This window comes from Abramis brama (assembly GCF_963993115.1).
Source record: "Abramis brama genome assembly, chromosome: 3".
Classification (NCBI taxonomy): Eukaryota; Metazoa; Chordata; class Actinopteri; order Cypriniformes; family Leuciscidae; genus Abramis; species Abramis brama.
In genome coordinates this window covers 57,748,583-57,772,900 of record NC_139965.1, presented here as the reverse complement: position 1 = coordinate 57,772,900, position 24,318 = coordinate 57,748,583, and the positions used below count along the sequence as shown (strand labels likewise).

General features: G+C 37.9%; 1 protein-coding gene across 3 annotated transcripts; it reads right to left on the bottom strand.

Annotated features, from left to right (window-relative positions):
• Nucleotides 1-614: 614 nt before the first annotated feature.
• On the bottom strand, nt 615-19,463 carry tmem41b (transmembrane protein 41B). 3 transcript variants are annotated; one of them, XM_084110339.1, is made up of 8 exons: nt 19,405-19,463; nt 19,221-19,326; nt 11,064-11,181; nt 10,845-10,973; nt 7,325-7,418; nt 7,102-7,206; nt 6,879-7,017; nt 924-3,377 (listed from the first exon to the last, which is right to left on the bottom strand). In XM_084110339.1, the coding sequence occupies exons 2-8, from the start codon at nt 19,309-19,311 to the stop codon at nt 3,208-3,210; spliced, it is 846 nt and encodes a 281-aa protein (XP_083966465.1). In that variant the 5' UTR covers nt 19,312-19,326; nt 19,405-19,463; the 3' UTR covers nt 924-3,207. The 3 variants fall into 3 exon arrangements, with proteins under 3 accessions (XP_083966464.1, XP_083966465.1, XP_083966463.1); XM_084110338.1 differs by having other exon boundaries at nt 615-3,377; nt 19,221-19,462; XM_084110337.1 differs by lacking the exons at nt 19,221-19,326; nt 19,405-19,463 and adding an exon at nt 17,387-18,409.
• Nucleotides 19,464-24,318: the final 4,855 nt, after the last annotated feature.

Genomic DNA, 24,318 nt, shown 5'->3' with positions numbered 1-24,318 from the left:
CACAGAAGTTTGAAGATAAATACTTTTTAACTAAATTTGAAAAGTCGACACTAAATACTTTGCAATAAGTGCAGTCCCAAAATAAATAAAGAATATATTTCTTCTATAGAATAAGTTTCTTCTAATTGATGACAGAAGGAGCACATGGGGGAAATACTGTTATTAAATTATAATTTACTGTGGTAGCAACTGTGTATAATTTTAAGAGACTTCAACAACTTTATTAGACATAAAAAAAGTAGAATAAGCCAGAAATCTTACCATTCTGTATCTCTACACTTTTATTCCAAAAACGAACACAAGCGGGTAGAGAAATCTCTATTTTATGGATTTCATAGTTGCAGATCAACAACAAAAAATGTAAACCTCCAAGTGAACTGAAAGGAAAAAACATTATCATCACAACTTAATAAATGAATGACATTTCTGATGTCCTGGAAGAAATGCGAATGTATGACACTTTTATTATTTATTACTTTTGTAAAACTAAAATGAAAAAAAGGGGGGAAAAACTGCACACTTGCGTCTGCACACAACTGCACCTAATGACTGCAGTTTCGGTGACACCAATTATTTGTTATAAAAGCATATTGTACACATGAATGCCAAATAAATTGAAATGTGACTTTTAAGCCAGATTTATTCTGATTTCAACATTCATAACTTTACATTATAGAGTCTGGGAGGTAGACAACCAAAACATTTCACAAAAACGTGTTTTGAGAGATAACTGATCAAATATTAGATATACTGTACTGTACAACAAAAATACAAATCATGAATTGCTCAAAAAGTGCAGTTAGTAATGATATAATATGTGCAGATGCTTCATTTTAAGGGTGAGCCACTGTATAAAAACACATTTTATTTTGAAAATGTATGTAATATGTAAATGTTTCAAAACAACTTTAATAATCATGTCAAACAGTAAATGGGTCTTTATTTAAAGATGGAGTTATAAAAATGAGTGCATACATATACACTGTGATTCAGTGAAAATGAAGAGGCAAATCTTACTAATGTATTTAATCATCATATAATAAATATATTAGAAGATGGTCAGACATGAATAATTTAAAAAATACAGGACAACAGTACGTTTCTCATTTAATCTTGTGTAATACTGTAAATCAGTAACCTTAATTTATTGATAAAGACAATTCTGTAAAAATATGATAGAGAAGAAATCAGGATGAGAACAATTAAGGAAATTATAAATAGGTGAGAGAGGTTAATATCAACACACTAACCATCATAACAAATACAGTTTAGTGAGACTTCTGCAGAACAACCGCATAACTCACATTTGCTCTCTCAGTTTGGTACAGCGTTACATCAAGAGCTGCTGGGAACATTTAGAGGTGACACAAACTAAATGTGGATCAAAGCATGAGATAAATCAAATGAGGTAACAGGGAAATAATATCCGGTGTAAGACCGTCCCTCATCGCACCCTTCCACTTAAGAGAAATTTCAGTGCAAACCATGTTCATTTATGCTCATCCCAACATAAAGTCCGTCAGGAAACTATAGTGTATTGAAGGTTTAACAATTTTCATGTATCCAGAATGTACAAACAGCACTGTATATTAGACAGACGTATGACATTTTCGTAAGACTGATTTGTTTTACTGAAAGGCAACTTTAACCCCACAGAGCTGCCTCGATTAAATAGACATGTTTCATATCCGACAGACACGTATGTTTTTAAATGGTTTTAATATTCCTTTTAAACCATTTTACAGTGGCTTGACTTGACTAGGTCCAGGATAACCAACTGTAACAGTTACAAAGCACCTACATTTCCAGGCTCAGAATGTAATACTTCCCCTCAAACTAAAAACTACTTCTTTTAAACAAAGTTCAAAATCAATCATTTGGCATTTTGACCATTTCATCCGAATGTAAAGAGAGAAAATTTGTGTTTGAAATGCTAAAATATGTCTCAAAATGAGAATTCTCTCCTCGTGTCATCCCTGATGTACAGGACTTTCTTTCTTCAGATGAACACAAACATTTTTTTTTTAGGAAAATAATCCATTTCTGTGAGTGCATGTAGTGCAAGTGAATGGGTGACGCTTGGTTGACGCAAAAAAACAAACAAAAACGCAATCCATACGATCCCAGTGGATGAATCAATGTCTTCTGAAGCCAAACTATGGGTGTGTGGAAGAAAAATACTAATATTTTTTAATCTACTGTCATTTGAGCGTTCAAGAGTGGGACGTTGTGACACTTGACGAAGTGGTCGTAAGTGCGTTGTGAGTTTGCGTGGGAAGTAACACACTTATGACTATTGTTTCACACTCAGATCGCATGGATTACTGTCATGATCGCTGGGTGTAGTTAGCATTATATGGACTCCGAGAGATGGATTATTTTCCTAGAAATCTTTGTTTGTGTTTATCTGAATTAAAAAAAACCATTGTGGATGGCATGAGGACATGAGAGAGTGGATAAACCATCCTTTTAATGGTTCAGTATGTGAGATATCAGGCTATTCGTTCCATTTCTTTTACTTCAAGTAACCTGTTATATTAAGGCAAAACCATCTAAATGCAATCTACAGTCTCGATCTGTAATACTAATGTGGCATCATCCATATTTATGAGTATTTTAGGTCTACAACAAGAGCTAAGCACTACCATCTACAGTCGGCAGCGGTTCACAGGACACTGTTAGGAGATCGGGTCCCGACTGCAGTCTAAGCTGGCATAAGAAATAAAGATCAGAATTAGAAATAAAATCTGTAAACCCACAAAGCTCGCCCTCGAAAAGTCTCTGAAGCATGTAATAACACACTTGGATATTAAATTAGCTGTAAGACCAAAAAGAAGTAGAAGTTGGCACTTTCCATTTTAGCTCAGCAACTTCAGAGGGAGTGAAAGCGTCTCTTCCAGTGCATCACATATTATTCATTACTGTTTTGGAGAAAATATTGAGAATTTTTTTAATCCGTTTACTGAAGACATTGATGTGTGGGAAATATTGCTTAGCGCTAATGATGATAGATAATAAGTGATGATGGAATTTTTATCCAATGAAAGTCCTGTCCAAACAATGGAAGGCCGGTCCTGACAGCCACTGGCTGCCCGTCATATGAAGAAATGAGGGTTTGTCGCACATGCATAAGGACAGGAAGAAAGCAAGGAGAAGTTTAGAGGACCAGTATCATTCCTGAGTTGAATCAAGCAGGGCTGGAGATCTCTACTCAAGCTTCTGCTGGAGTTTCTTCTGGAAGCAGACGGGCAGGATCGAGACGACAGCTAAAACCCCCAAGACGATGAGAGAGTTCCAGGACACGGCCTCGCCGGCTGTGGTCAGTTTGTACAGCGTCGTCCCTGCGTTTATCGCCACAAACGACGGAGGAGCCACTCCTGTAGATCAGACAACAGCTATTAGATAATTCATTTGTCAACTGTGCAACATTTCAGATAACTCTCTGCTGATCTTCGGTTATTTTAGACTGAATTTTTATTTTACTTCACCGGAATGTTAAGAAAATTTGTGACATTTGTGGCACTGGCTGTATTTTAATTTTTTACATAGTCACACTTGTGATCTTTGCAAAGTATAAGCATAGTACATTAATTGAAATATAAGTACAATCTATAGTAGCCTTTAATAATATATATATATGAAGAGTTCAGATGCAAAAACCTCTAAGTGCCATCTGAAATTTCCTTCTAGAATGATCATTTTTAATCAAGCTCGTATATTTAAGTTCAGTAATTTCACTTAAATGGCAATGCAAATTACCTATTAATAGCCATTTAAGTGAAATTACTGAACTTAAATATACGAGCTTGATAAAATTGATCATTCTAGAACAAATTTTCAGATGGCACTTAGAGGTTTTTGCATCTGAACTCTTCATATATATATATATATATATATCCAAATGCAAAACATAATAAAAGTAATTTTATAGTGCTGTGCTGTCCAAAATTATTAGAACGGTGTATTAGAAAAAAAAATTATGTTTTAAAGTAAGTCTCTTCTGCTCACCAAGGCTTCATTTATTTGATCCAAAATACAGCAAAAACAGTAATATTGTGAAATATTTTTACAATTTAAAATAACTGTTTTCTATTTTAATATATTTTCAAATGTAATTTATTCCTGTGATCAAAGCTGAATTTTCAGCATCATTACTCCAGTCTTCAGTGTCACATGATGCTTCAGAAATCATTCTAATATAATTCTAATAAATTCAAAAGAATAGCATTTATCTGAAATGGAAAGCTTTTGCAACTTAATAAATGTCTATACTGTTACTCAATTTAATGCATCCTTGCTGAATAAAATTATTAATTTCTTCCCAAATAAAAACTCTTACTGACCCCAAACTTTTGAACGGTAGTGATAATGTTACAATAGATTTCTATTTCAGATAAATGCTGTTCTTTTGAACTTTCTATTCATCAAATAATCCTGAAAAAATGTACACACAACTGTTTTCAACATTGATAATAATAATACATGTTTCTTGACCATCAAATCATCATATTAGAATGATTTCTGAAGGATCATGTGACACTGAAAATTCAGCTTTACCAACACAGAAATAAATTGCATTTTAAAATATATTCAAATAGAAAACAGTTATTTTAAATTGTAAAAATATTTCACAATATTACTTTTTTTTCTGTATTTTGAATCAAATAAATGAAGCCTTGGTGAGCAGAAGAGACTTACGTAAAAAAATCTTACCGTATATATATGTATGTATGTATGTATGTATGTATGTATGTATGTATGTATGTATGTATGTATGTATATATATATATATATATATATATATATATATATATATATATATATATATATATACATGTATATGTATATGTATATGTATATGTATATATATATATATATATGTATGTGTATGTGTATGTGTATGTGTATATGTATATGTATATGTATATGTATATATGTATATGTATATATATATATATATATATATATATATATATATATATATATATATATATGTGTATATGTATATATGTATATATATATATATATATATATATATATATATATATATATATATTAGGGGTGGAGCCGAACCCGAATACGGTATTCGGAAAGGCACAAATAACGTGTTTTTTACAAATACTTATTTCGAACAAATACTTTAAAAAATATTTGTATTCGGGAACAAGAAAAACTTTATATCAAAAAGCTGCGTTTCCTCATGAGACCGCAGTGCATGCCCGGATGAGTGAGTGAGTGAGTAAAAGAGGTGACTGACACCTCTCAAACCCGGTACTTGATGCGCGTGCATGCCCGAGCCCCGAAGCGCGTGCAGTTGCGTCCTCTTCATAAAAGCGCTGAGACATGGCGACCGGCGGTGCTGCTGATGTAGTGGCTGTAAATCCACTTGTTGATAAGAAAGGAGGAAAGAGCCACATATGGAAATATTTTGGATTAGGCTAATATCACGTTGTCATAAGGGGCCGTTCACATAGCGCGTTTTTTGCGCGTGCAGATTTCAAATGTAGGCGTGCGGCTAGCGCTCGTTTTTCCAGGCGCGCCTATGTCCATGTTGCATAGCAACGACAGACGCCACGAGAGAGCAAGCGTTTGTGGAAAGGAGAAAGCGGTGCGAACTGCGCTCTCCATGATGACGAGGAATTATCAGCAAAGAATGAATTGATTTCTAGCCCTTGCATTAGCTTTAGATATATTTATGGAGATGAGAAATGAAATAAAAAGCCGTCATTATCAGTCCGTCAGAAAAGCTGTTCTAGGCTTATTCTTGGCTGGATAACTCTTAGCAGGTTTAAAAAGCCCTTTTAAAATTAAATATGAATGCAGTTTTGGATTAAATAAAAGTACAGTCAAGTCAAATAAAACACGTTTTATCTCCTGTATAGTTTGGTAACACTACAATAAGATACCATTCATTAACATTACTTAATGCGTTATCAAACATCAACACATTGAGTGAACAATATATTTTTACAACATTTATTAATGTTTGTTAATGTTATTTAATACAAACACTTGATTGGTCATGTTTGTTCACTTCATTCATTGTGCATTAAATAATGTTAACAGAAATAATGTTAACTTTTGATTTTAAAAATGTATTTTTAAATTAACCCCAAGGAGAATAATTGCGACAGTATATAACTATTGTTTATTGTTAGGTCATTTTATCTAATGTTATCTAACAAATGGAAGCTTATTGTAAAGTGTTTTTAATACTACAGTTTCCATCTTTTGTAATCTAAATTAAGCTTTGGTACGGAAATTGGTACCGAGAACCGTGGATTTTCACTGGTATTGGTACCGAATACTGAAATTTTGGTACCGTGACAACACTAGTAGCTCTGTTAGCTCGGTAATGTAGACAATAGGCTGTTGACAGAGTAACGTTAACGTAGGTAATGGCTGTTATGTTATTTTCTTTTCAATGACGTTCCTTGTTACATGTTCATTGCTGGATTTATGGAAAAACATCAACCAATATTGCATATCCATAATAATTATAATGGATATAATTAAAGAATACTTACACTATAACGTAAATTAGAAGTGTAACGCAAAAAAAAAAAGATTTTTACGCCTATTTTGAATTTTACTCGAATACAAATACAAATACTTTTCCCCCCTCAACAAATACAGATACAAATACCGGCTGCTTTGCACACCCCTAATATATATATATATATATATATACACACACACACACACACACACACACATACACATGCATACATGCATACATACATACATACATACATACATGTATATGTTTCACAAGCTATTTCATGTGTCTTACATGCAGCAACACAGCAACACCACACAAACTTGTGTGACTGTGAATCGTTCTTTGTAAAAGTGATTTGTTCGAAGATTGATCTTACCGAGAAAGGTGCCCAGGAAGAAGACACCCAGAGGCACATTAATGACTGGTGAGGTGATGTTGATGAACCAGTTTGGAAGGAAAGGAGTTATTCTCAAAAAGATTATGTAATTGATGAGGTGTTCTCTATGCTTGTCCACCTGCGAAGACATTAAACATTGGCTCAGCGTTATGGTCAGTCAATTTACATGCAAAAAGGAAAGCTTATGATATGAAAATATCACCTGTTGTGACCATTTCTGAGCTCTCTCTGTGAGGTACTTGTAGACCATCGGCCTCCCGACCAAATAAGACAACATGTAGCAAAAAGATGCTCCTAGGCCTGAACACTGTAAAGCATAAAACACAACAACATTTTTACATAACAAAGTCACTTTTAATACTAGAAGCCAAAGTTTGGCAGACAGACCATTTGGAAAGGAATATGCATACAAACAAGGAACTTACCAGACAGACGAGGAAGAGAGCGAGTGGAAAAGGGTAGAGGTAACCAGACAGTATACTGAGGAATATGGAGCCTGGGATGGCAAACGTCTGAAGACTGAGAAAGGCTCAGTTAAGGCCTTAAATAAATACTGAACAAACACAGAGCCAAGCTGAGCCAAATCGTACATACTGAACTATCTAACAAACATGAATAACAAATACTCCAAGAGTTAACCTGTTAGAAAAGATGTTTGACTCGTCTCTCGGTTCGCAAAAACAAACAAAAAACGAGTGCAATAATGCACTTACAATGGAAGTGTAAAGGCCGCTATATACTCGCGTAAAACTTATTTTGTTCTTCGCTTAGGGGGTAAAAAGAAGTTCGAAATAAGTGAGCAGCGGTTTATCTCACTTAAAGGAGAAGTTCACTTTTAAAATGAAAATTCTGTCATCATATACTCACTCTCATGTTGTTTCAAACCTGTATGAATTTCTTTCTTCTGCTGAACAGAAAGGAAGATATTTAGAAGAATGTCAGTAACCAGACAGTTTTTGGGTCCCATTGACTTCCATAGTATATTTGTTTCCTACTATGGAAGTCAATGGGACCCAAAAACTGCCTGGTTACTGACATTCTTCTAAATATCTTCCTTTCTGTTCAGCAGAAGAAAGAAATTCATACAGGTTTGAAACAACATGAGGGTGATTATATGATGACAGAATTTTCATTTTAAAAGTGAACTTCTCCTTTAAGTAACTCACACACTGTGCGATTTGGCCGTCTGAGACAAATTTTGCAGATCCTAAAAGATTCCTCTTATCCTCTAGCCTGGTTAAAACCACACCATTCTCAGTAGTAACTGAGTTATGGTCTGGCAAAGCTTCATTAATAACTCATTTCCAAAGGGGCGTCACCAATGGACGTCGCTCAAATGCCTCTGGGCGCAATTGGCTAGACCTAAAACCAATCAGAGCGATCGTCATCGTGTAAAGCCATATGCTGCGTCCCAATTCGCCTAAGTTACACTACGCCATAAAAGTATGTACTCTTTTTGTGAAGAAAAGGTATTTACTTTTGAATGTGTAGCAAAAAAGTAGGCAAGCTTTGGGACATACTACTTCATCATCTTTATCGGACGGATCTGTCGCGTGCATCCCGTCACGTAACCTGCCCTGTCAATCATCTTGTCACAGTTAAAATCCTCTATTAAATCTAATTTAATTTCCTACCGTTTCGGAGAGAAATGTAGTAGCACGTTCATCTGCCAGTGGGTCTTTCATGGAGACTGTCCTCATGTGTTTGCAATTTGAATATAATAATGCATTTAAAGTTGGTGCGCTTCACCAACGGACGTCGCTCAAATGCCTCTGGGTGCAATTGGATAGACCTAAAACCAATCAGAGCGATCGTCATCATGTAAAGCCCGCCTCAACGTTTCTGATTGGTGCCTCGATTTGGACGGATTAGAAATCGGCTTGAATGAGCTCTTTGCCAGACTACTTGCAGAGCAAATCTAAATTTGCCGGAAGTTTGCCGGAATTTTCCCAGGCTACTTATCCTCGGCTGAAATCTGAAGTCTTTCATCGTTTGTTTGACAACCGATTAATGATTAATGACTGTTGCGATCAAATTTTACGTCTGTTTTTAACGCGTCTTGACTGTCGTCCAGTCTGACATTAATGACAGCTGAGATCTTACAGTGTCACATGGCTTACAGCGAGGATCATGTTCATACAGTCTGACAAGCAAATCACAGTGAATCACAAAGGACTATTATAAATCACAGTGTGCACCCGGCTTTAGCGAACATCCCGACACTGCTGAGATGAATATGCAAATATGTGCTGTGCGCTTTCCTCTCAATAACAAAATAAACACACAATTAAAATGACAGTGGTGAGAAAACAGAAGTTCAGAAAGCATCTGATATTGCGATGTGGATGTTTGCACCAGCTCTGCAATTCGACACTTCGGTCATGTCATGTTTATTTATATAGCACTTTATTGTTTTAAAGCAGCAGCTTTACAGTATTAAACATGAAAAACAGTGTCAGTGTCACTTCGATTAGAATTACAACTTCAGTTTCTACTATAAAGCATCTCTCCAGTGTGTTTATTTTATTTATTTTTTTACTCACGGACGCCTGACCTCGACGGACTCAACAGAAGAAATGAACCGGACAAGATTTCCATGTCAGAAGAAGGCGGAGCCTCAGAGCCACACCCACCTATGATGTAACCACCATGAGCCAATAGTAGTTTGAAGGTGTTTACCAGCCAGAGCGAACTTTTCCAGAAAGGGTTAGGGTTTGCTTTGGCAAGCTGTTTTCAACAAACGATCTTCCTTTTGCCCTGATTTTGTTTGAAATGACAGTTCACACCAGTTTATTCTTCGGTTTCGCTTGAAGTATATCGGGTTACCTTAAAGGGTTGACTTGTGTACAGCCATTACCGGAAGCCAGTGATTCTAGTTTATAAAGTTATAAATATGGGTATTTTTTCTTACAAAAACCCATGGCTTCACTTCATAAGGCATTCATTAACCTCCTGGAGCCGTATGGATCACTTTTATGATGGATGGATGTGCTTTTTTGGGCTTCAAAATCTCAGGCTCTACTCACTCCTATTATTAAGCTTGGTCGAGCCAGGATATTTTTTAATATATCTCCAATTGTGTTTGGCTGAAAGAAGAAAGTCATATCCACCTAGGATGGCTTGAGGGCGAGTAAATTATAGGATAATTTTCATTTTTGGGTGAACTATTCCTTTAAGGGGAAAGACATTTTAGAAAGTTAAAAATGGGAATAAAAAGGCTACAAATGTCAACATTTGTTAACTTCAATAGTTAAAATTAATTAACGATTAAAAATATTTCTAAATTTATTAATCTTAGTTAATATTAATTTCACATTTACTAATGCATTATTACTTTACTAATACATTATTAAAATTGTTAATGCACCAGAACTATTGTAAACTACCAACAAACATTATAAAGATTAATAAATATTGTTAATAATTTGGCTAAAACTTTATTTTAGTGTCCTTGTTACAAGTTACATGTAGTTACTATAGTAATAACTGTAAATTATGCATAATTACACGCAACTCGCTCTAAAACAATCCTAACCCTACGGTAAGTACGTTAATTAATATTACTCTGTACTTAAAAGTATAATTACACTGTAACAAGGACACCTTAAAATAAAGCGCAACCCCAAATTGATTGCTCATTGTTAGTTAGTGCATTAACTAATGGGACCTTATTGTAAGGTATTACCAAAAATGTGTTATTTGAAATGTCCTGTTAAACTGTCAAAAGTTGTAATCCATTTTAATCACCATTCAGTCTAAATATTCAACAACAGACTATTCATACTGGTTCATTCGATTCATTGAAAGATCTGAACTAAATGAACAATTAATTCTCAAAATGGACATCGCTAGGTGGCATTCTTCAGGGAAGTACCAAATTTTGGCTTGTTCTTTTGTCAATAACAACCTGAGGAAAATCAAGATCACTCATGGCACAAAGGATACAAGATATATGTAGCAAAGTATGCTACAAGCACTTGGGTGTAATATGTGTCCTTGTATTTAGACAGCACTGTGCCCAATGCCTTGGCATCATCCATGTCTTTAGGAATTTTGATTTTTCCTTTCTCGTCTCTGCAAGACATCAAGAAAAGCATCAAACCATAAAGCACCCATTAAAAAACTCCATCAGTAGAGAAAAGTCAGAAGGGGAGGCAGACTCACTCGCTCAGCTCTGGGAAGTTTCTGAACACGAGATACATGACACAAGCAGAACAGGCAAAGATGGAGACGAGGAGGAGGATTGACATGCGTGCAGAGGCTCCTCCGGGTGACTGGACTCCTTAGAGAATAATTCAAAACACATCATGAATAACCTCTCAAATCATCTGTGCAATGTGTTGCATACATTTGCATCACTTGTTCACGAACCTCAGGGAGATTCATGCCCGTGAGAGCGCTCCTATGCATGCGGTGAGCTAGAGAACGCCAAAAATCGCATCTTAAAAGGAGCAGTGTGATTATTATCGACACCAAACCAGTTTACAAAAATAATTTTCTGAGGAAAATCTAGGTGGTTTACAGGCTTAAGCCCCAAGTAATTGACATATATAATACATATAAAGCATAAATTAAATTGATTTAAAGTAAATTATTATCAGGCTGAAGATGTTTTTTTCACATTTAAATATTGTGCTTTTTATTAAATCCAGCTCTTTTTTTTGTATGTTTAAAATAACCTGTTATTCTATCAAATCATAAATCCAGCATGTTTTATTTGTTGATATTTCTACTAATACTATTAAAAGTACTATAAGATACTCGGTTCACTCCAAGTCATTACAAATCAGAAATGCTTGAAAGATACGATTCTCAGTTCAGTTAGAACAACTCAATTCCTAAACGGGAAAAAAATAAAATAAATAAATAAATAAAAATAAAAAAACACACTGCACCTTTATTTCGCCTTGTGACATCACGGGTCACGAGTGACGTTCAAATGTATCAGCCAGTTTAATATATATTGTATCAATAACAAAATTATAGAAGTATCCTATAATATACAAATATTATTATACAGTTAAACATGTTTTGGAAAGATTTAGTTCAGTTCAGTTCAAGTTTATTGTCATATGCATATTCGTACAGAGTACCACAGCAATGAAATACAATGTGCCTTAGCACTCTCTCAGCACCAGTCGATAAATAAGGTAGAATAAAAATAAATTAAAACATCCGCTCAAACCTCAACCCTCCTTCCTCTTGCACAATCGTTCAGTAGCCTTACAACCTGTGGGTAAAAATTGTCCCTAAAACGTGATGTACGCGTTGGGATGCTCTGCAAACGTCTCCCTGATGAGAGTTGGGAGAAGAGACTATGTGCCGGATGAATAACATCCTGTATAATACCCAGTGCCTTCCCAGTGCTGCGTTCCCAATAAATGTCCTGGAGTGATTCCAGTGGAACCCCAATCATTTTTGATGCAGTTTTAACCACCTTTGTCAGAAGATTCTATTCACTTGAAGTAGCCCTTCCAAACCACACTGTAATATTACCTGTCAATATACTCTCAATTGTACAGCGGTAATTTTTTTTAAAATGTTAAGTGACATACCATATTTCTTAAGACACCTCAAGAAGTAAAGCCTCTGGTGTGCCTTCTTAATGGCACAGATGATATGGAAAGACCATGAAAAGGAGTCTGAAATATGAATGCCTAAAAACTTAAAAGTATTAACAATTTCAATTGCAGAGTTATTAATGTAGACAGGTGTATGTGTGGGTTTATTTCTTCTAAAATCTATGATGACCTCCTTAGTTTTCCCCACATTCAGGGACAGATTATTTCTTCGGCACCACATGATCAAATCAAACCTCATGAGTCTGTTATAGGACAATTTAGTTTGAATAAAATTAATATTTGTGTAGTGTTCAATGTTGTTATCAATAGAGATACGCGGATGGGGTATTAGTTCATCCGCAACCGCATCACAAAACTCATCATCCGCAACGTTTTTTGACCAGATTTCAAAGCCGCACCCGCTGATTGTTTTGCGGTCTGTGGACGATGCAATGCTCTGCTGATGCGAGCCGCAAGAAAGCCCTTGTCTGTTCTAGAAAGGATGCAGCAAAGATATTTAATGCTAATGTATGAGGCATAGGCCTACACTGAGTTTCATTCATTTACGATGAGATGCGCTCTAGTTCACAATGCAATGCAAGTGAACGCGGTGCGCCGGCGCCTCCATGTCACGGTTATTAGGCCTATATTGTCTCCTATATACTTTTTATTTATTAAATACATGCAATTGGTTGATGAAACATTTATTAAAATTAAGATACAATTTGTACAAAACGAAATTCGATTTAAAGAAAGGCTTTCTACAAAGCAAAACTTAATGAAGTGGTAAAAATCATGTCTGACGATTTACAAAACAAAACTTCATTAAGTGGTAAAAACCATGTCTCCCGATTGCAAATGTTCATTGCTAATGTTTATTATTGCAAATGTTTTTCATTTGTTTAATAAATCTCATAATGATGGCACATCACTATATCATAGCTTTTACTTCTATCTCAAATGATTGGCGGTTGGTCAGGGGGTACTTGGCAAAGAATCAAATACAGTTCACGACATAGACCATTAAAGGGATAGTTCACCCAAAAATGAAAATTCTATCATTGTTTACTCACCCTCAAGTTGTTCCAAACCTGTATGAGTTTCTTTGTTCTGCTGAACACAAAGGAAGATATTTGGAAGAATGTTTGTAACCAAACAGATCTCGGTCCCCATTGACTACCATAGTATATTTTTTTCCTACTATGGAAGTCAATGGGGACCGAGATCTGTTGATTACAAACATTCCAAATATCTTCCTTTGTGTTCAGCAGAACAAAGAAACTCATACAGGTTTGGAACAACTTGAGGGTGAGTAAATGATGACAGAATTTTCATTTTTGGGTGAACTATCCCTTTAATAACACAGACTGTTAACAATTGTTTTTAATTAGTATTTAAACATTCTCTATGATAAAAAATGTTTGTAAAAAATATTTTAATAACACGATTTTGGCGGTTATAGAGTTGTAATGACGGTGTTCAACTATAACCTCACGCTTATATACTAACCGTCACACCCCTAGCTCCAACCCCAATTAAACACACCTGAACCAGCTAATCAAGGTCTCAATAGGCATACTAGAAACTTTCAGGCAGGTGTGTTGGACCTGGTTGGAGATAAACTCTGCAGGACAGCGGCCCTCCAGGAACGAGTTTGGTGACCCCTGGCTTAGATATTAAAATGGAAGGTCTGATGGTATTGAAGGCACTGCTATAATCAACAAACAGCATCCTGACATACGTATCCCTACCCTCTAGATGTTGAAGTGCAGTATGTAAAACCAAATTTACAGCATCGTCCACAGCTTTATTTGATCTATATGCAAATTGTAGTGGATCAGTGAAGACAGGAATGCAGTTGTTAATATATGATTTCACAAGCAGTTCAAAGCACTTCATTATCACAGAAGTCAAGGCTACAGGTCTAAAATCATTCATACAGGTGGCAGTTGTTTTCTTAGGCACAGGAATTATGATTGATTTTTTAAAACAATTCAGAACCATACAAAGAGAGAGTGACAGGTTAAAGATATCAGTAAAAACAGATGCAAGTTGATTATAACATGTCCTTAAGACTCGTGGAGTAATGCCATCAGGCCCAGCAGCCTTCCCTATTTTCACAGCTTTAAAAACTTTTCATGTATCAGCAATTGAGATCTCGCGCACTTGTAACGAGCATCATCCCCAGATTTAAAAGCCACTGTCCTCTCATGCAATTTCACGCGTAAGTTTTTGTTTACCCACGGTTTTTCATTAGGGTAAACACAGAAAGTACGTGTGGGAATACAACTGTCCACATAGAATTTAACATAATCAGTAACTGCTTCAGTGTACTCATGCAAGGTAGCAGAATCACTAAAAACTGACCAGTCAGTAGAATCCAGGGCCCGAAATTAACTTTTTGGCTCACCTGCCACGGGGACTGGTAACTTAGATGAAAAAATCCACCAGCCAAGCATATTTTTTACCGGCTAAAATAATAAACAGTAGGGGTGGGAGAAAAAATCGATTATTAGATGCATCGCGATGCGGACGTGGACGATTCTGAATCGATTCACAAATGTCAAAAAAATCTTCTTTTTTTTCTAATAACGTAATATTGACGGAACGCAAAAGGCGGAACTCTAAAGCCTGGTTTATACTCGACGCGTCCGCACGAGCGCGAAGGTGCCCGCGGCAAAAATGACGTCATTGTGGTGTGGGCGGTCGTGCGCGTTGGGTTCGCAAGACCCAATTTCGCCTGGCGGTGTGCGCGACATTTTTTGTAACAACGCGCGCGGCGCCGCATCCGAAGATGAACGACTTCGAGCCGAATCTGGCCGAGCTCGAACTTCTCACCACACCGGCACCCAGTTTGCACGTCTTTATGAGTTGCTTACATTTAAAAAATGAGCATACAATAGCATACAAAGTATTTTTTAATGAACATAAAGGTCCATGTTTAATAAAAATGTTCACGAAACTTAAAATGTTAGTGAAATTAGAAAATATGTAGGAGATCGTTAATTTAGTTATGTTGTACATCTCATATCCATATATTTTGTTTTATTGTCACGAGTAATAATCTCGGGGTTTACTGGGTTTTACACGATTCTTTTTGTAGTGTGGTATTGGTAGTGATGTACTAAAATAAACATTGTCACGCGTATAGCTTTCTTCTTCTCACCGCTGATTCCTGATGGTTTAGAGGACAATTACTCGAGTCGCCCCCTATCGTTTCAAAGAATAGTACAACGGCGAGCGCGTCAAGTATAAACGCCTCGTCCGTTTGGGGAGGTGTGCGCGCAGTCTGCGGAGACTCGCGCTGCGGAGCCAGGCGAAAGTATAAACAAGGCTTCAGTCACAGCATTTTCCTGCGGCGTCGCTATGACGACCAGTTACTATTGTGGAGGTACTATCTGCAATGGAAAACGGAGCGAAAAGCGAGCCGAGTCGAGTCGAGCTGAGCTGGTACTGGTAATGGAAAAGCGCCATTAGGCTACGTAACCTCGGTTCCCTGAGAGATAAGGGAACGATTATTGCGTTGCAAACGCTATGAGAAAACTCCTTTTCTCAATAAAAGAACGGCCATGGTGTGAAAGTAGAAGCAGCCTGACAAGCGGCGGAGTATGCACGATCAGTGAGTGCTGAAGACGTTCTGCACGGCTTTTTAGATGGGTGCGCGGCCTTTGCTCTCCAACTGCCAGCAGGACACAAATGGGCGGCGACCGCTTCTTCCAGTGGCGGAAGCTTTTTCCTCAGCGCCGTCAACAGATAGAGCGTTAACTGTACATACACACCGCCGCCGACTTGAGCTGCAAAGAAGCTCTGGCCGCCTTGTCAAGGACGTTTGTCAAAAAGTACGGGGAAGCTTGACGCTTTGGGCCGTTACATAGTCAACGCGAGCGACGTGCTCCCTTTCATAGTCAAAACAGTGGATGCAAGCAGACGCAAGCGTTGCGGGCGATGCGTGAAATGCAATACACCGCTCACGCAACAGGGGGTAGTAGAGTCATAGTAGAGTCATAGCTCTGAACGCCTGTCTATTTCGCTTCAAACGCTCGCTTTCGCTTTGGACCATTTGGATGCGCGAATGGATTCAAAATATTCAAGCGTCGAACTAGACGCGATACAGACGCGAATTTGATGCTCTATTCGCGTTTGGTGTGAACGCAGCATAATAACAGGCTGCGATGTCAAGATTGCAATGCTGGAATGTGTGTGTGTGTGTGTGTCAGAGAGAGGCACGGGCGCGATCGAACAGTGGAAACCATAGGTGGAAACATAAAAACATACTCCGTCATTTTGTTCATACAGGACATCATTAAAACTGCAAAGTGTTTAGTCTACTTATATGTAAAACACAACATTGTGCTTTTGTCAAACTGTAACCTACAACTGTCACCCAACCAAAATCACACACACACACACATTGTAGACGAGATGTATACGTATAAGCTCGCATAATTTTTCCTCTTCGCCCACCATTGTATTCAAACCTTCTTCTGTAAACATAATATACTTGAATTAAATGTACAATACTTGCAATGTCACCCCCGCCGACAACGCATAGTATTGCGTGCATCGGCGCGTCGCGTATCAAAAACTAGGACGACACATTTGGCTACGCATCGACGCATAATGGCGGCCGAAGCGTAGCGATGCGTAGCCTTGCGGACGCGTATGCGTACCGATGCGTTGACTATGTAACGGCCCTTTGGTCGCTCTGAATAGTGAGTGCGCGCGCGCGGCCGGGGCTCTCACTCTCTCTCTGCTCGTTCTGCAGAAGAGCGCGTGCGCGCTGAAAATGTCATATTTTGGTATGAACATTGGATAGCATTTTGAGATCTACTCTACCCAAACGGAAAATCTACCCGCATTTGGCGCTTGGCGGGTGTTAATTTCGGACCCTGGTAGAAACGAAACAATCTTGCAACATAAGCTCACCTTCAGCAGTCCATCGCTGTACTGTCCTCACAGTGGGTTTCTCCCTCTTTATCTCTTGCTTATACACGGGGAGCAGCAGTACAGAGGAATGATCTGATTTCCCAAAGTGCGGCCGGGGGACAGATTTATAAGCTCCCTTGATGGTTGAATAACAGTGGTCAAGAGTTTTGTTGCCTCTGGTTACACAGCTGACGTGTTGATAATATTTCGGTAGCACTGACTTCAAATTGCAATGATTGAAGTCCCCGGCTACTATGGAGAGGGCTTGCGGGTGCAGCCTCTCACACCTGTTGACAGCGTCGCAGAGCTCACCCAGGGCTGCCTTGGCGTTGGCTTGGGGAGGTATGTACACCGCAGTGAGTAAAACTGATGGAAATTCTCGTGCTGCGTAAAACGGCCGACATTTGATGGTAAGCTGTTCAAGGACCGTCGAACAGGAGTTAGAGATCACTTCCGCGTCAGTGCACCACGAGTTGTTTACCAAAAAGCATACACCCCCACCTTTAGATTTACCGGTCGTGTCCATAGCTCGGTCCGAACGAAATACGGAGAAGCCATCCAAGTGTACGGCACTGTCAGGATAATCCGATGTTAGCCATGTCTCGGTAAAACAGAACACACAGCAATTTCCCAGATCTCGCTGGACACTAACACGGCAGCGAAGCTCATCCATCTTATTGCTGATAGATTGCATGTTTGCCAGCAGCATGCTTGGTATTGGAGGTCGACTCCGTAGCCTCGCCACCAGCAGTCCCCCGCGTCTTCCTCTCTTTCGCCCATAGCGCCTTTGATTTCCAGAGCGCCAGATTTCTGAACTTTTGATAATATCCACAGGTATCATAGATGTTGTAGACAGTTTTGGAACATTTTGTCTAATGTCCAATAAAGTCTGTCGATCATAAGTAATAGAGGAGGACATAGGCTGTATTATCAAACTAATAAATAAGGTTAAAACTAACATTACGCGTGGCGTGAGAGAGAGGCTCGTAGCGTGGTGCCATACATCGGCGCCATGTTGGATGCGATTTAAGCTGAATATACCTGTGAATTTTGTGGACTGTTGAAATAAATTATTTTAAATTTGATTTATCATGTATTTAGATCATTTTGGAAGGGAAACCTAATATTAACAGCAACTGGGGTGTGTGAAAAAAAAGTGTGTATTTGATGTGCTGGTATTTTGGAATGTAATAAACAATACATTATCCGTTTATTTATTCCATTTGAATAAAAAGAAGTGGCTTTTTACAACAACAACAAAAACGATGATATTATTTTATAAGTGACTTTAAATTATACATAAACCTTTTGGAACAAACCACAAACAAGTAATGTTTTAAAAGCACTGAAATTGATGTAACTTTTTTTCTAGTAGCTAATGTTGTACTTTGTAATAACTCTTGTTCTTGTGGCATTAAATAAAAACAGTTCAGTTTAGAGGATGACCTCTGACTAAAAGTATGAGTAATGCAAAAGCAAACACATCATCAGTGTATTACACAATACATTTGGTCAGAGTCACATTTATAGTCCATTTTAGATGAGAGTTTGCTGTAGATGGTCTGATTTCTTCCCATGTAAGACACACTTTAAGAGAAGAAATAACACAAAATCGACACAAAATATTTGATCCCTGATCTGAAGAGTTAGTTAATGTTATGTTAACGTTAGTCCTAGATATTCAAGTTCCAGCTGTCATGTTTTCTGGTCGTGTTCAACAACAGTTTCTCAATATAAATACATACATATATGAACTATTCCGACTCCGAATAATCGAGGCACATTTCCATAATAACTGTGTGAGATTGATATCAGGACATCCAGTCCGGATTACCTTTGGGAAGTGGTGTTTCGATGGAGGGCCTCGGTTCCTGCTCGACCAGAGGACTGCTCTCTGTCTCTCGGTTTGCTCTCTTCTTGGCCATGACGATCTGTTTCAGCTAAAGAAAATAACGAAGGCAGATCTCAGATATTAACTGAGATCATATGTCAATGTAAAAGCTAAATTCTCCTCCTACTTCTCAGGATACCGGTGACCTGTGACAGTTGTCTTCTTCCTCGGTGCTGTTCCGTTCAGATGTCAACGGCGGCCGCTACTGCCGTCTAGCGTCAACACGAGCGCCTTGGAGTGACACGTAAATACCATGGTAAATTACATGGGCTGAATCCGAAAGCGCCCCCTATATACTCTCAAACAGGGCATTATTTGAGGGGACAGCCATTTGTAGTGGTGTCCGAAACCGTAGTGGACGTTATTGAGTGCACTTATTCAATCCCACATTTCGCTCGCTATTTTTCATTCACTCCTTCAAGTGAACAGTATTAGTGGACTAACGTAGGGGATAGTGAATGAGGGTTTAGGGGGCGATTTCGGATTCAGCCATGGATAACCTTTACAAAAAGGGTTACTGCGACAATATCATGCTTAAACATTTAGTAGTAACAGTACCAGGGTGTTTTTGTTGTTGTTGTAAGTTGTGGTAGGCTAATATTCAGTAGGCCTAGCCTAAGGCAAAATATAGGCCAACAATAAAAAGCATCTCTATATGATAGCCTACTAGTAAATGGTTGCAAATGTTAAAGCAAAATGTAAAATTGGGAAACTTGAGTAAAGACACAATGTAGTATTTTATTATTAATAGTGGCAATAGCTTACAATAATTCATTTCATCCCTGTGGGGATACCATTAACCGTGTAAAAGTAGGAACAAATAGAAATAAATAGGATTTTGTTTACACTATGAGATAGAAAGTGAAGAGCTGCCTGCATGCCTGCAAGAGCATTATAGTTAGGTTATTTAAGTTATCACTTTACTAAACAGTGACTATAAATTACTAACCCACATTTATAAAAATCGCTTGTAACTTGGTTCAGCCAATATTATTGGGGAAACACAAACTGGATTTATTAGAGGCCGATCTATACATAACAATATAATATTCGACTGGTTCTGGACTTGCTGGAGTATAATCAAGAAATAGTAGAGGATGATGGGGTTATTTTATTTTGGGATTTCTATAAAGCTTTTGATATGTTAGAACATTCTTTTATTTTAAAATGTTTAAAAATGTATGGGTTTGGTGAACATTTTTGTATTGTTTTCAGTTATTCTAAATAGCAATAGCTCAGTTTCCCAGCAGATTTGATATCAAGAGAGGAGTTAAACAAGGCTGCCCCATCTCACCTTCTTTATTTATTATGGCTAGAGATGTTGGCACTCCTAATTAAAAACTCAAACATCAAACGATTAAATTTGAACAGGATTAGATTAGATTTGGACAGGAAATTGTGCTTAGTCAGTTGGCTGACGATACAACATTATTTTTAAAAGGTCTTGACCAGATTCCTAAAGTATTTGTGATTCAGGTTTAAAGCTCAATACCGGCAAATGTGAAATTATTACCATACATGAATGCCTTCGTAAAACGTCATATAATATTCTGATCAAGTCAAGTGTCATATATTTAGGCATACATATTTTACCTGAGCCTTCGTCTCCTGCCAAGATGGCCGCCGCCACGCCTGAGTTGGTTCCTGAGCCTGAATTCCCACCCAACCACCCTCTCCCACCCCCTCTCATCCAACCGTCTTCCTCATCTCCTCTGCCTCCTGTCAGCCCCATCACTCGCCCTTTACACGCTAGTGGAATGGTGGGCTCGCTGAGGGGCTTCCAGTCCTCAGCACCATCGTGACTGTGGATGCCTTGAATCCTACTCAGCCACCGTGTCCAGGATTCTACATCGGCCCATCAATCCACTAGCTCACCCTTGGCTTCTACCTCCTTCTCCACCGTGGCCCATCAGTTCACCAGTTCCACCAGGCTCCCTCGTTCCCCCGGATCCGCCTTGGTCGCTCGTCCACCTTCCATCACCTCTGAACTGCACTCCTCTGGCTTCACCTCGTCCCTTCGTTCCCCCAGTTCTATTGGACTCCTCACTCCCTTCTGCTCCTCCTTGGTCCTCAGTCCCTCTCTCCACCGGGCCCTTCTGTATCCCGTCTACACCTCAGTCTCCCAAGCCAGCGGCTTCCCCGTGTGCCTCTGAACCCTCTGCTCCACCATGGCCCGTCGAACTTCCGTCTCCTCCCTGTCATCCTCCCCCATCGGTTCCGCCTCAGTCCGTCATCGCCCTAGAACCCTCTGCCCTTCAACCTCCATGGCTCCTCCCTCCATCGGCTCCACCATGGGTCACGAGTCTTCCCGTTGGATACACCTCCCTTCTGCCTGGACCCTCTTCTCCCTTAGTAATCCACCGACCTTCTCCAGCCCTTCGCCCGCTCCTGTTGCCAGCCCTCCGCCTCCCCACCTTCATCTCTTTCGTTACGGCAGGAGGGGGCGTACTGTCACTGTGACACCGGTCTTGGACTTTGTTTTTGTCTTCTGTGTTTGTGTACCATGTGTTTTCTTGTTATTCTTGTTTCACCTGTTACCTGTCATCACTCAGCGTATGCACTTGTTGTCACTTAATCTCCTCATTTGTCTGTGTATATATAGTCTCCCTAGATTCAGTTCTTCCTTATCGGTTCTACGTCTTTACTGCTTCCTATGTTTGGTACGTGTCTTGTTAATAAATGGTTTAATCCGTTATCCGTCTTCCTGTGAACGTGCCTCATGCAGCCCAAGCGTGACAAGGTGTATCGATCCTGCATCTTGTCTCTCTATTTCTAATAGAGCTATTAAGACCAATAATCAAATTACAATTTTATATGAAGAAAATATGAAAATGGTGATTTACAAGCCTTTAACTTTATTTGTGTAAATTAAGGTCAAATGGCTTTTTTTTTTAATAACAAGTGAAAATAGTTTCTGGTTTTGCATTCTCTGATATATTTAGAAAATTGGGTGGAATTGATTTCCTACTGAGATGTGATTTTACTGTTTCCAGACTGCCAATCAAATGATCTTTCTTTCACCAGCAGACTGTTATACTGGAAGCTATTATATAGGGATGCACCGATACCACTTTTTCCAGAACGATACCGATACTTTCATTTTTGGTACTTTCTGATACCAAGTATTGATACCTGTATTTTCACTGCATTTGTAATTTTTAAATGTATTTGGTAGAGAAACCAAAATAATATAAATCATATTAGTTGGCTTAATTTGTTCAGCAAATATTTATTTCCTTCAGTTATTTTCATGCTTAATTAAGCCTGCTAAAATGCACTGTATGAGCTTCTGTTACTGTCACTGTTCATCATATTGCTCATATTTAATCTTTCATTTAATAGCACAGTGTATAGAGCTGCTTCCGCAGGGCTCAGTGCCGAGGATTGTGTAACCGGTATAGTGCTATGTGCTCCGTTGCTACTTCTTTTTGTGTGTGTGTGTGTGTGTGTGTGTGTGTGTGTGTGTGTGTGTGTGTGTATTAATCTGTATGTAAGGAATCTCAGGATACACGGTAATGGACCAGAACTCTAGGTTCGCTACAGAGGGCAAGAATGAGGTAAAGCACACTAACACAAAAACCAGACAGACCAGGAAAATGACTTTTACCAAGATGGTTTTCTTTTACTTTGCAGGAAAAATTAAATTAATGTAAAAATGAAATGAAATAACAATAAACAATAAAATAAAAACCAATGAAATTGTCTCTCTCTCTTCCCCTTTAAGAAATGTGAGTTTTGAGTAGGCTTTGTAGTTACTTGATCTATGTTATGATTCCAGTTTATTTTGTTGATTGCAAGTGACGTCACTTGTGGAGCACTTTTATGATGGATAGATGCACTTTTATGGACTTCAGAACAGAAACTGCCATTATAAAGCTTGGAATAGCCAGGACTTTTTTTTTTTTATAAAACTCAGATTGTATTTGTCTGAAAGAAGAAAGTCTTATACACCTAGGAAGGCTTGAGGGTGAGTAAATCATGGGCTAATTTTCATTTTTGGGTAAACTATCCCTTTAACCTTGCTTCTTGGCATGCTTGAATTGCTCTTTTCAAGTCCTGTTCCATCATAGCCACTAAATTCAAGTAAGGAGTTTGACCAGCAAACTAAAATATTTTCATAGGTCGACCTGATATTTTTGGGGATCATTGTCTGGCTGACAGTCTTCTACTGAATTGCCTGGTATATTTAATATTATTTATTTAATTCAAGCTTCCTGCAATGATAAAGCAGCAACATTCAATCACACAGAAAAGCAGAATGTTATGGTGAGTTGTGGATATCAATATAGTTATATATCATTATAGTTACGGTACCGTTCAAAACTTTGGAATGATTACGATTTTTTTATGTTTTTGAAAATAAGTATCTTATGCTTACCCATTTTGATAAAAAAAATACAGTAAAAACTGTTTTATTGTGAAATATTATTACAATTTAAAATAACTGTTTTCTATTTTAATACCTTCTCAAGTTTAATTTATTCCTGTGATCAAAGCTGAATTTTCAGCATCATTATGCCAGTCTTCAGTGTCACATGACCCTTCAGAAATCATAATAATGTGCTGATTTGCAGCTCAAGAAACATTTATTATTATTACCCATGTTGAAAACTATTTTTACTTAGTATTTTTGTGGAAACTGTGATACTCTACCATCCAAAAGTTAAGAAATATTTAAAAAGAAATGAACACTTTTATTCAGAAAGGATGCACTAAATTGAAAAGTGACAGTAAAGACATTTATTAACGTTGCATAACGTTTCCACAAAAATATTAACCAGCGAAAACTATTTTCAACATTCATAATAATAACAACCGTTATTAATACTTGAGCATCAATAATAATTGATCATAACTGAGCAGTGAATCAGCATATCAGAATGATTTCTGAAGGATCATGTGACCCTGAAGACTGGAGTATGATGACATTTGAACACTTTTGACCAAAGCTAATGTTACAGATGATGATTTCCCAGAACCTTACGAAAATTAACCATGGTTTTACTAAAAAAAACACAAAAAAAACCATGGTTATTGCTAC

Bases quoted from the DNA above. Each gene is read 5' to 3' on its own strand.
- tmem41b (XM_084110337.1), bottom strand. From the start codon at position 18,347: ATGTTAGTTTTAACCTTATTTATTAGTTTGATAATACAGCCTATGTCC. The intron at 11,182-17,386 runs GTGAGCTTATGT...TTATTCTCTAAG, and splicing joins ACAGCGATGGACTGCTGAAG to GAGTCCAGTCACCCGGAGGA. The intron at 7,018-7,101 runs GTGATATTTTCA...ATGTCTTCGCAG, and splicing joins CTCAGAAATGGTCACAACAG to GTGGACAAGCATAGAGAACA.